Genomic DNA, 13104 nt, shown 5'->3' with positions numbered 1-13104 from the left:
TCACTTAAATTCATTTATTTCTACCAGACTTTTTTCTTTAATAACATTTTGTAGTAGAAACATTTTCTGTGCTACATTTATTTTGAAACACCCCAGCTGAACACACAGGTTATGGAGATTATTAACATTATATTTTATTTATGTAGCGAAAGTTCACTAACTGATCTCTTCCTAAAGAAGCAGCATCTCTTATTATAATTATGGGAGAGTCATTAGGTATTCATGTGTCATCTTCATGGCTCTCCACCATCATCCACCCTGAAACCATCAAACACATCTTTGTTCACTTCAGCAACATCAGAGGTGTTTCTGCTGGTCTTTAAAGAGTCTTATAGAGGATATGCAAAGTCTAAATTATATAAATTCATTAGTGCTAAAATGCTGAATGGTCTCATGCTCTGATCACCTGATCTGATTTGCAGCAGACGTCACAGTTGCTTAATATATATAAAATGCTACGATCTAGAAATCTAGCTCATTTCCATCTCCGTGGTTATTTCCTGGGCCCTACTAGAGTAGCTTTGCATTTTTCCAGCATCATAATGAACCCTATTTATCTTATACTAAGCCTGGGTGCTCCTTCCATTCACCCTTAGTCTTTTAAACTTGTCTTCTTTTTTGCTGTAGTTCACAAACAAGGTTAGAACAGCAGCGTGCAGGGCAGTCTGAAGCTTTTCTCAAACATGCTGTGTTTGATATGAGCAGCCACTATTCTAATAATACACATAGTACATGAGAAAAAACGAAGAGAAGCAGAGCCTGCAGTCCAGAGGAAGAGTGTTTTATCCCTTCAATTCAGAATTAACAGAGGATGAAAAGCTCCGTGTTCACTGATTTCACACTGTGTTAATGAAGAAAGCTGTTTAAGGGCAGCAGAGATCTTTACTGACATGACAGCCTTTAAATTGTTAACCAGCTAACAGTATAAGACCAAAAGGTCATCGCTGATACAGACACCTTATCCACTACGTGATATCATACTTTTCGTTAGCACAAAATAAATGAGGGCTAACGTGTTTAAGTCAGAGTTCTGTGCAAATTATATGAAGGATCCACGTAAGAATGACTGGTATGTGATGTCATGCGTTGCAGCTTATCACGAGGATGAGGAGGTAGCACTTCTGACGACAGACGAGCGGCTCCAGTTACCCGGCGGCTCAGATTTTCCTAACGTGTTTGCCCATCAAATATTACAATGTGTGTTGGAGTGGAGGCCAAAGAAAGCCCTGAGAGAGCCGCCTCTCAGAGTTAAGAGGGATAACGAGCCCTGAGCCCATGTGAAAAATAAACAGAGGTGCTGCGGGGCCCCAACACCAGTTCGAGTTACCTTTCTCTGCTGAAACAGTTACGCTCCACAGTCTGGGCCCCGGGCCCGATCACCTTACCTGCTGCTGCCACGTTAAATAGAGCCATCCAAATATCCTGCCCCAAGATGGCCAATAATTACTTATTCATTGGCAGGTGGGGGGAGGAGGGGTGGGCTGGAGCAGTGCAGAAGGGCTGGCTGATGAATAGAGGCCCTTGTGAAAAGCTGCAGCAGGAAACAGCTGACACAAGAGTATCCTTTTACGCGGCTGCCTCCTGAGATGCCAGGACAACAAGGCTTCGAGCCTGGCCCCACAGCCCAGAGCAGACACCCCCTAGAAAGGAATGCAGATAACTGGCAAAAGGGCCAAGAGGGGCACAACCCTGCTCAGCAACAACAGCATAGTCCTGAACATGGTTCTCTTCTGAACCTGGAGCAGCTCCGTTGGTGTTACTCTGAGTGTGCAGCTACCTGCGGGAATACCCTCATGCTCATCAATGCTCTTACTAACATTGCATTTACAGGTACACTGCATGGCACAGAGGTACTTTCAGCTGCTTTGCTACACTAAGCCTGCAGGGCACACCTACTCTGCCAGGTGTAAGCGCACGCAGCAGCGAGAGCTCTGGAACTGACAGAACAGAGGTCAGCAGAGTTACCGAACACCTCCGAATATTCACAGGTAGGCTACTGTTGCTCTGCTCCCTGCCAACACCTGAGAGATGGAAATCTCACACTCCGGGGGGCCAGTCGGAGGGCACACAGGGGCTGCAGGCAGTTGATCACTGAGGTATCACTGGCGCCTCTCGCTGGACGCCAACTTGCTCCTCATTCCACAGCTTTCGAGAGGCCTGGAATTCATTCCAGTAAGGGTGGTCTTCAATAGCAAATAACTCTGAAGACATGACACCCAACACCCCCGCCTCCCGATATGGCCACAGCGTGCAGGTAGGGGCCCTGGCAAATACCTGCCCTCCAAAGCACCTGTTTATCCCTCGGGCGCAGTAACCAGCAGGTGAACCCCATTCAATATTTATCCCCGTGGCTTTCACAGATCAGCAGCCCAGGCGAGGCAAACCCTCTTAATTAAAACTGGAGCTTGCTTCAAAGGGCCCCATTCAGGCCGTCAGTCAGCGCTCACAGGACAAAAGAGCCCGGGTCACGTAGCCGCAGGGAAACCAGAGAAGGACGCACTTCTTCGTCTTCACTTTCCCTCCTCCTCTTTTTCCACCTCCCACCATCTGATCCCAGCCACACACCTGCGGCAGGTTACGATGAAGTTGTGAGAGTGTAACCACCTCTGCAAGCTGTGCTGCAGCATCCTAAAGCCAAGCACGCCTCAATCATTAGGAGTAACTTGGTAGTCTGTCCAGAGAGAACCTCCAGATATCCACTATTGATCACTTTTGTTTTTGCCCGTCCCGTTCACAATTATTGTCTGAAGGCAAAGAAAAATGCCCAACAGACTTGTTTTCCCAAGTGGATCATTATGGCTTTGCCAGACTGGTCCACCTGATTCATCTTTATTATTATTTATTATTTTTTTACTTTGAAGTTATTACAATCTGAACAGTTATGACCGAGGGATGGGAAAGGGAAAGACGTAGACAAGAGAAGGTCAAGAAGAGGAGAGGGAAAGAAAAACAGAGGGGAAGAGGGACAGAGAGAAAAGACGGGAAAAATCCACTGCTGGAAAAAAGAAGAAGAAAACAAACAAAAAAGAGAAGAACACGGTAGGAGAACCGCAGCAATGAGCAAGATCAGCATAAGTATAGAGGCAGCAGCCAGGCCATATAGTGTGTCTGTGAACAGCTGTGCGCTTGTGCTCCAAAGGTTTCTACATGTAACGATCTAACAGTAGGTGTGGGGAGCCACAGCCCTGCCAGCGGACATGAAGCAGGCATGGAGGAGATCTACTGATCACTAACGGTGCCGTGAGACCTTTGAGAACATGCTGTGACTGGTTCTGCTTCACGCAGGACAGCGAGTAAAACTTCTCATTTGCAGGAGACGTCAGAACTGCTGACTGATAAGAAATGCTCTGCATGGAGAAACTTGTTTTATCTTATTCTTCAAAAAATTCAACACATTTCGAATATTCTCAGTAGAAGCAGCTAAAAGAAGCAGTCAGCTTATTAATCAAAGTAAATGAATCAGCTACTATTTTAATAATCGTCTCAAAACTGTTTGGGTTTTTTGCATCTTTTGCAACACAGTAGCTTGTTACATTTTTTACTAATATGACTTCACATACAGTAAAACTCTCCAAAATATATACCAACAAATATGACACAGGAGTGATGGTGTTGCTAGTTGTTCAACTTCTGTTTGAACAGGTTGTTTCCCTTTCCAGCAGTTTGAACTGAACGTTGGCCGTCTGACATGACAGCACTGATTTCCCTCATATTGTAAAACTGCAGACTTTTACAGACTCAACAACATGAAGGTAAACCAACAACGACGGCCTGTAATATTAATTATTCAGTCTGTTTATCCTTAATAGACCAAAGAAATAATACTACATGATGCTAAATACTACTGTTTCCTAGAGGGGTGTCACCATAACAATCACTAGGATCACGTCAACAACCCACCTATGATAACGCTGTAAATTCTAATTTTGTGAAGTCATTCGATTCAGACTCGGCGCCACGCACTTTCATTTTCATGTTAACAGAAAAGATAAATACAACCAGATTTCTGATGAATTTGACTCGTGACTTTTTTGCCATTACTTTGTTGTTTTGTAATGTTTCAGTAGTATTGTATAGATATTACAACAAGTGTTTGGCCCATTTTAGTCTCTGTTATAAAACGTTACATAAAAGGATCAGCGTAGTCTTGTATGCGCATGGATTCCTTACTCAGCTTTTCTGATAACTGCACTGCTGCAACACTGTTCAGACAAGTTCAACAGGTTATTTGTGATACTATCTATATATTACATTCCATAATACTGACAGATTTTCTTTCATTAATTAATTATGTTAGAGTCATTTTGTAGGGCTGACTGCTGATTACTAACTTTGTGTCTTTGAAAACAGGATGGTCCCATGTTTATCCACATTAGAAATTTAATATGTTCAAATTCCTTTTTTTTGTGACACAAAAAGTTGATGGTACTCATATCCTTCCTCATGATTTCAATTCTTTTAAAGCCATTTGAAATAAAAACACATTTTATGGTGAAAGACATGAAAACAGCAGTGAAAAGTACAGCGCACACGCTGTTACATTTTCAGTTAGGCCGAAACAAGTTCGAGCCTCTGACCACAGTCTCTATCGATCTGGTGGAGTATACCGCCACCCAGTGGTGATGCTGATTATCTGAAAACCTCTAATATGCTCGAAGCGAGAACAATACTAAAAATCCACCATAAGAGGATCAGCCCGTGGCACCGTGTAGCAAACCTTTAAAGCACAACTAACACCAGTGTAACGATGTCTCAGTGAGCCAGCACACAGGCTGGATCTGTCTCACACACAGCATTTTCACAAAGCCTCTGCAACAGAACATCTCAACTATCAGGCTCTGGTTGTCACGATACGGGAATTTCAAACAGAGGAAAACCACGGGGAAGATCGTGACCCCATCCTGGAACAACAAAAGCTGAAGAAGTCATATCCTGACTTGTTAACCTGTTAATTTTCAACAGATTTTCTAAACTCAAACAACTAATATTGGATTTAACAAAATAGGTATTTGAGATCAAGCTTGGGTTTTTTTTATTGATTTACAAATTGTTTAAATCATTTCATTACACATGGTGAAGTTAATTACTGTTTAAGTTACTGTAGAATTCAAAAGAAGAGCACTCATGCCATTTGGATGAAGACCGGTATTATAAATAAAGAAGCTATAATAAGCAGAGCGCTCACTGACAGACTGCAGCGATCACAGGCTGCATTGTAAAAATGACCTCACAGGTGGCTACAACAAAACAGGAAACACACTTTAATAAATGAATGTAAAAGCAGAAAAATTAGAGTTTGTCATGCTGTCTACATCCGCCTGTCCCACTGCTCCGCCTCAGTCTGCAGCTCTGCTTTTGCTCTGATTGGTTCTCCACACTCTGAACTCTGATCAGCTTCACTTCCCCTGCTGCTCTGCACAGCCAGCAACCCTCTGCTTCTCCACGTGTCCGTGATCCGCTCTGTCACAGCTCAATATTCCATCTGCCAGTCGTGCAGTTTGCAATAATTATTAATCTTTTACCTGACTAGCGGCTATGTTAATAATAACAGATGGCTAATGTGGCTATCGGGTAATTGCTAATAGTTAAACAGCTAACGTTAACCCGTGTGCTGGTCAGGGTACCATTGATGATAACTGTTTAATATTTTAATGTGATTGAAATGGGAGCTGATCTCTGAAATTCCTCCTAAAGTGGTGTTCAGTGTTATGAACTTTAACTACTTCAGCTATTAGTGAGGAGAGGACCTGTGAGCCTGTCTGGATCGTACTCACGCAGGAAGTAGAGGAACAACCGGGAGCTTGGTGTTTCGTCTCGGCATTCCAACTCTGAGGTCCCGCTGGCTGGTTTTCCAGCTCCGGCTCATCATCTGTGAACACGACTCCCTTCTCCAGTCGCTGCCTTTTACGGCTCTGAGAAGCAAACACAGGAAACTTTACTGATCTGTGCATTTCTTATTCTAATGAAACCAGCACAGAAGCTGGTAATGCTGCATACGATCACTGTTTAAATGTAACGCAGAGTAAATCTGGTGTTAGTGAACAACAGGCATCGGTGCCTACCGTGTTCTCTGCAGTGCGGATGCGTTTCCTGTCTTGCTGGAAGTCATCATCTTTCACACAGTCGGAGCTGAGAGATGCCTGGAACTTCTCTGACAGTCGAGAGGCTAGAGACTGTTTTCTTCTTTCTTCTTCTGGGAGAAGCACTAAAACACAGAAACAACACATGCAAATGGATGTTTCATATACAGTTAGTAAGATAATCTTCTACACTGGTTTAATGAAATGCTTTAAGTGTCACAAGCCTCTGTGATGAGTCCTTTAACAACTGTGCCGTTGTTGTGGGAAACCTGTTGCTCCAAAACACTGGTGTTGGCCAACGCATCATGAGGTGTCGGCTTTCCCGACGGCGTGTCCGACCGTGGACGTGCCGTCGGGGCTGAAAGCCGACAGCTCACAGATTCTGATGCGTCGGCGGGTCCGCGCTTTGCGTTTACGTCTTTTTTTGCGTTAGATTCTGAGTGGCAGGTTTTGTCTCTCCAACCATCCCCCCTGACTTTTCCTGTTTTGCTTCCACCACGGTAAAAATCGCACTTCCTGCAGAGCTCTCTGTCTCTCTGTGTACTTCGAGAACAGTTTCCCATCTAAAAATCTCTGTTTTCTGCATTATTCGCTTGCTTGTTACGCACCAGTCTACCATTATGTACAGCGCTGTCGGCCAGTTTTTCTTTTTTTAATTTAACTGACTTCCAACAAGAAAGTCGTAATAAAATAACTTTGCACTTCTGTGTTTTATCCTCAGTTACTTTGACACAAAGGCATCTGCTGTGATGCTCACACCTCTGATGACGTCTCACAAGTGTCAGCTGTCTTTTTATAGATATAAAAATATGGATATGTGCTGATAAATGCTCAGAATTATAATATTTCTGACTGTCTGAGGCAAGATTTTCCCGATTCAAATCAAATCAAATCGTGGATCGAACCGAATCGATCCTAGAAATCAGTGCCGACACCGAGCCCTAAATGGCAGTAAGTGAAAGGGTGATTTAATTAAGGACATGTTCAAATATCAGTCATCCTTGGAACTGTTGTGATTGATTGGATAGTCCGTGCAAGGAGAGACATACCCACTCTCACTCCTATTTAATTATTTTGCCCACAGAAATAACATTACTAATGCCAGAATTTCAGATTTGCTCGTCTGAATTTCTACTCGAATGCCCCTTAAAGACGGACTTTAAGTCAGAGCAGCCCAACCAGCCCCAATTTAACAATCAAAGATAGTGGCAGTGGACATAAACACTAGTAAAACTGTGAACTGTATCTGTGCCGACACAAATAAGCCATACACAGAGCACTGACCGGGTTCTGCAACAACGTTTTTAAGGACAAAAAACAAACGCTGCACTGTGTAACATAAAACTGCAGGTGATCAACAGCTAACTACGAGTTAATCGAGTGACTAGTGGCTGCAGGTACCATTGTAACAACAGGAGTACAGGTTCAGGTACTGTATGTTTCACAACTAAAACCCAGGTCTACTTACTGGGTTCTTGTGCTGAAGTCGACGGCTGAGCCGTGTCTTTAGAGGGTGACACAGTGAGGTCCACAACAGCATGTTTGTCTGCTGCTGTTGCCTTGTTCCTGCTGGATTTGCTGTGACACCCACACTTGCAAGACGTGGGGGAGTCGGACTTCTGGCTCTTGTCTGGACCGGTGCTTCCTCCTTCCTGCAGTTTGGCTATAATCCGATAGTGAAACAGAGAACTGTCAGTAACATTGACCCTGAGTGGCTATTAGTTTTTGGGTATAAGAAAAAATGAAATTATACTTACAAGAAAACAGTAAGAACAAAAGAAATGAGTCAGTGGTTAAACTAAAGTCTTAATTTACCCATTTTGCTCAATATTTTTATCACATGAATCATAATTTAAAATAATCCGTACTGATCTTAATCCATTGTTTGAAATAAGTCATTTTAGCTCCCTCATCATTACCTTTAATCTAATATTGTTTTAATAGCCAGAGCTATGAGCGGCTCTGGCACCATAGAGCAGAAAAACTTTAAGACCTGGTTTTAGACTCACAGGGAGTCTTCGTCCATACGCTAAGCTAACTGTCTGAAACAGTTTTATGAGTATCCACTGGAGCAGTTTAAATGTGACAGAAAAAGCAGATTTCATTGTATAGATAAAGTGCAAGTATATCATCCAACTTGAATTTTACATGTACATGCACTCAGTCATACCGGGCTTACCAAACTGTGCATGCTGCCAACCCAGGGCTGAACAAAGCAACGCCAAGCTCTTTCCACTTCCAGTTGGAGACTCTAGTAAACAGTACTGCCCTGTGTTCAAACCTCGTACAATCTACAAAACAACAGAGAAGAGCTAAGTTAAAACATACAAAGCTGAAGTGAAAAACAATGAAATGTCCACTACAGCCACGGTTTATGCTCCACATTATAATGTTCAGGGTGATTTTTGTTTTAACCAGTTATCACGTTCCCTGCGAGCTAATGTGAATGTGAGATTAGGATCTTGGAGGACTGTACAGGAGTATGTCTAGGATGGGTGAAAACCTCCCTTCGCCTATCTCAAGGGAAACATGTTATTAAGCTTGCAGGTGTAGCAGTCTGTTTGCTTTGTGCGAAGGGTACATGTGACTGTGCAACCATACCAAACTTTATGAAGAACTTAGGGAGAAGACCCAAACTTACATTTTCAAAATGCAAATACATGCATAAGTCAGACAAAGGAACAGCGAGGTTTGCAGGATCATAGTAGAAAGTATGCTATGATTGCATGTTGTGTATTTAGCTTATAATAAAGTGGCTTTCCTGTAAAAAATTGTTTTGATATCCAAACTTTAAAAAAAAAAAAATCAAGAAAAAAAACACATTACTAAATAATAATGTATAATGAACGGTACTAGTAGTGAGTCAGATCACAGCAGACTGTATTTTTTTTTTTTGGTAAAATATTTTAATAATGTAGTGAAGCAGTGCATCAGGAGGTGAGCGTCATTTAATCAGCATTAAGTGTGGTTTTGAGTTTTTTCATGACCAGAGACATTGAAAGAAAGACACGTGTAGCCTGGCACAGCCTCTGTCACTGCACAAGCAAGCACAGATGGATGCGACTCACTAAATTCATCATAGCCAGCTGGGACGGGTAAGCCTTGCAGGGGAAGTGGATCTTCACCCCTCCAATGGTGTACTCCACTGGTGATGAAGTCATTCTCGCCTGTCCCGACAAAAGTTCAGAGTAACACGAGTTAGGTGTGTAAGGTACAGTAACATACAACTAACGCACTACGAAGTAGCCTGCAGTAGTTACACTATTTCTTCTGTCTGAAGACGTCACCCAGATAGGTAAAGCTGGAGAAAGTGATGCGTTAGCTTGAACGTTTTTGCTCGAATACCAAGCAAGAGCTAATACTACGAGCTGCACCATTACTGTACTACTAGAGTATCCCATGGTTACACTGGTCACGCCTGTCACTAAAGACATACATTTGCATATTTGTAAACAAAACAGCAAAATATACAGCTGTTTACATCTACTTTACTTACTGTGATTCTTCCCGCTCTCACAAATCACGCTAAGGATCCGGACAGGAAGTCGGCTACATTGCACATTAAAACTTCACGCGAAAGCTTTCAAAATAAAACTGGTATTGGAAAAGATCACGAAACATGTTGTACGTTAAAGGCCCATTTGCTCTATATTCTTTTGACATGTTAACTTATACAATTCTCAGAAGCTAGGCAACGTTAAAAATACGTGTGCAATAGTGTGTACAATAATGTAAATTCATCCCGCTATTTTACGCTTTTATTATGAATAGTTAGCGCTGACCAGTGACTGCAACTTATGTGGCTACAAAACACCGGAAATTACGTCAGTAAACATTAGCGCCGTTGACTGGAGAGTCACGTTGTTATTCCCGGAAGTTTAGCGTGAAAGTAGGCCGACGGTGCTGCATTTCAGTAGTGATCAATAAATGCATTGATCTGCAATAACTTGTATACCACAGTGGAGTACATGTAGTTAAATCTATGTATATCTAACTATTATATAATATTCAATAATCAGTGATAGCTTCTTGACATATTTAAGCTTTCATTACCACATTTCTTTTACCATACTTACCTTATTTATTATTTTTTTAAACATTGCATGCTAACCAGCAGCAGTCACGTCTTAATATTTATTGTTGTCATTTTGATTGAATAGAATAAATTTGGCTAATATTTCACTCGATAATGTTTCCATGTTTTTAAGAGTTTTTTTTCTTACAAAGTAGCATCAGGGCCCCATTAATAAATATAGGTGTAAATTAGGGGTGCAACGATACTCGTATCGATATTGAACCGTTCGATACAGTGCTTTCGGTTCGGTACGCATATGTATCGAACAATACAAAATTTGTAATTTATTTTATCAACTTTCCTTCTGACAATGCTGTCTGTGTTGAGCGCTCAGTGAATCTGCGTTCGACTACTCCGCCTAGGCTGCACTGTCGAGCGCAGATCCACTGAGCGTTCAACACAGACAGCATCGTCAGAAGGAAGAGCGCAGGGCAAGCTAGCAAGACAGAAGTTAAGCTCTCCTTGCAACATGGCAAATTGAACCTCCCCCACCCTCATTCAGATCTGGCGTTTGGAATTATTTTGGTTTTCATGTGACGTATGACCCTGAAGGTAAACGCGTCATGGACTAAAGTAAAACAGTATGTTGGATGTGCCACGCAATGCTCAATTACATGGGTGGGAACTAGTGTGTTAGCTCGTTAACATGTTGGCCGTCTAGCCCCACGCAGGGGTAGCTCGTTAACGGAGATTTGCCGTGTTGTGGCGTTAACGTCATTTCAACGAGATTAACGCTGACAGCACTAGTGGGAACACAACGAATATGACTGCACATTTATGCCGACATCATCCTAGTGCAAAGACAAGTGGAAGCAGACAAAAACAACAAGCACGCATGCTACAAACTTTACCCGAGTCATTTAGACAGCCGTTAGCGCATGATTCTCCTTATGGGGACCTGATATGTTTAATATTGTGGCGAGCTCAGACAAGGAGGAGACGGAGGTATCGTTTGGTCTTGCTTCCCGTGAGCTAGCCAGGGAGCACAGCCGTTTATTGACATCTGCAGAAGAACACTGCCGCTAGCTAACTGCTCAGCGCGGCAACCGCACAGCAACAACAACACACAGAGCGCCCTCTGACCCCGGAAGGACACACTGTCGCAGCGAGAGGGCGTCACTCGTCACTATGGCAACATAAACAAAACATAACTGTACAAACAGAACCCCGAACAGCCCTGACCCGCTACAATATGCTGCTGAGAATATAGCCCAGAAGAAGCGTATAGCATAGCTTTTACTTTGGAAAGAGCCATTTCTCTGTAATAAACTCTCTTTTCCAAAGGTGAGGGATTCCTCAATCATTATAGGCTATTGTAGGAAGGAAAAATATATGTCAATGCTTTTGCATTCTTTCAGAAATGTAGCCGGGTAATTATGTCATTGGCATCGGTGAGCCACTGTCAATATGTGACATATTGAAATCGCGTTTGAATTTGCGCTTGTTTTTTTGCTTTCACTTTGCAATCGCGCGAACTGTGTATAGAGAGCGACAGCACTGATTGGTGAGTGATGATAATTTGTGCACCAATTCCTCTGACATCGTCTTATCAATCGTTAGCTTACTATGCAAACATGACAAGTGAAATTTCCCGCAGCTTAAACATGTGAGAGGTTGATCGCGCAGAGAATCGCTGAGCGTTATGTGTGTGTGTGTGTGTGTGTGTGTGTGTGTAAAAGCAGCAGGATATATATTTTAGTTCTGCTGAGCCAAATAAGACAGGTCAGGGTGAAGAAGTGACAGCCAAAGAAAAGCTTACCACAAAACGGAAAAGTTATGACAAATCAGACTATAAGGCAAAAAGAAAGTGCAGCTTTATGGTTTCATGGACAAAATAATTTCTGTGGCTGCAATATGACGAGCTAAATAACCAGGGCTGCACATAAGTGGTCCGCAGGTGTGCGTTCGCTGTCAAAAAAAAAAAAAAAAAACGCGCACAAGATATGAAGTTGCAACACGTTTGCATACATAAGATTTTCTGGAGGAAAACTCTTAAAGATGTCGAAGAAGCTCCTTTAAGCAATTACTTTGGTGTTCCTCCACCTCCAAACAAATGTCAGCAGGAGTCCGAACCACAAAAGAAGCGTGTATTCTCGGAAAAGTGGTTGCAGGAGGTGAGCTGGCTTCAGACAAATGATGAACGCACAGAGATGTGGTGCGGAATGTGCCGTGAAAATCCCACTCTAGCGGACAAAAACAGTGCTTTTTATATGGACGCAAACGCGCGTTGCAACTTCTTATCTGGTGCGCGTCTTTTATTTTGACAGCGAATGCGGACCACTTATGTGCACCCGTGTAAATAACATAATGTTCTGCCGGGTGTGTTGTTGGTTTTCTCTCGATTTCTGAGTCGACAAGCGCCTTTGTTACTGGGACCAGTCATTTTAAGAAAGGCCCCCATTAGAACCCATGAGAAATGCAAGAAAAGCATTATTGCTCAGTCTGCAATATCTTTCCCAGAACAAACACCAATTGCAAATAACATACTAAAAATAAACCTGAAAATCTGTTTAAAACAGCGTACTATGTTGCAAAGAGTGAACTACCACTGGCAAAATTTAGCAGTCTTTGCAAACTTCAAAAAGCAAATGGCCTCGATCTTGGTTCCACTTGTCTCTTACCTGTGACTTCAGTGGAAATTTCAAATTCAGGATCTGACACAGACTGATTCATGTCCTACACAGTTCATAGAAATTTCTGTTCAATTAGAACCAAGTATTTGAGTTGATGATTGTAATTTTTATACAATGTTGTAATTTGTTTTTCAACAATTTTTTGATTAATGTTTTGTTTCCTTTACAATATTATACTTTAATGTATAATATTGTAAAGGAAACAAAACATCAATCAAAAAATTGCTCTCTTTTTTATTCGGGCTACTTACATTTATTTTGGGCTACCAAAAACTGAAGAGTCCCTGCCCGAAGGGCTACCAGGGATTTTGAAATT

General features: G+C 42.2%; 1 protein-coding gene across 3 annotated transcripts in view; it reads right to left on the bottom strand.

The window, feature by feature from the left end:
* The window catches only part of brip1 (BRCA1 interacting protein C-terminal helicase 1), a 41335-nt gene extending 31571 nt beyond the window's left edge, over positions 1-9764 (bottom strand). The window contains exons 1-6 of one of the 3 annotated variants that reach the window (XM_040006397.1): positions 9577-9764; positions 9149-9247; positions 8251-8371; positions 7549-7743; positions 6063-6205; positions 5775-5912 (exon numbers count right to left, since the gene is read on the bottom strand). In XM_040006397.1, coding sequence (XP_039862331.1) covers positions 5775-5912; positions 6063-6205; positions 7549-7743; positions 8251-8371; positions 9149-9241 — 690 coding nt within the window. In that variant the 5' untranslated portion in view covers positions 9242-9247; positions 9577-9764. Of the gene's footprint in view, positions 1-5774; positions 5913-6062; positions 6206-7548; positions 7744-8250; positions 8372-9148; positions 9248-9340; positions 9521-9576 lie in introns of those variants that run through there. The other 2 variants (XM_040006395.1, XM_040006396.1) reach the window with 2 other exon arrangements.
* Between the last annotated feature and the right edge of the window lie 3340 nt (positions 9765-13104).

Source organism: Simochromis diagramma, unplaced genomic scaffold (genome assembly GCF_900408965.1).
Source record: "Simochromis diagramma unplaced genomic scaffold, fSimDia1.1 OVJJ01000024.1, whole genome shotgun sequence".
Taxonomy (NCBI): Eukaryota; Metazoa; Chordata; class Actinopteri; order Cichliformes; family Cichlidae; genus Simochromis; species Simochromis diagramma.
Note: the sequence above shows the minus strand (reverse complement) of the source record. Positions and strands in the feature narration are given on the sequence as shown.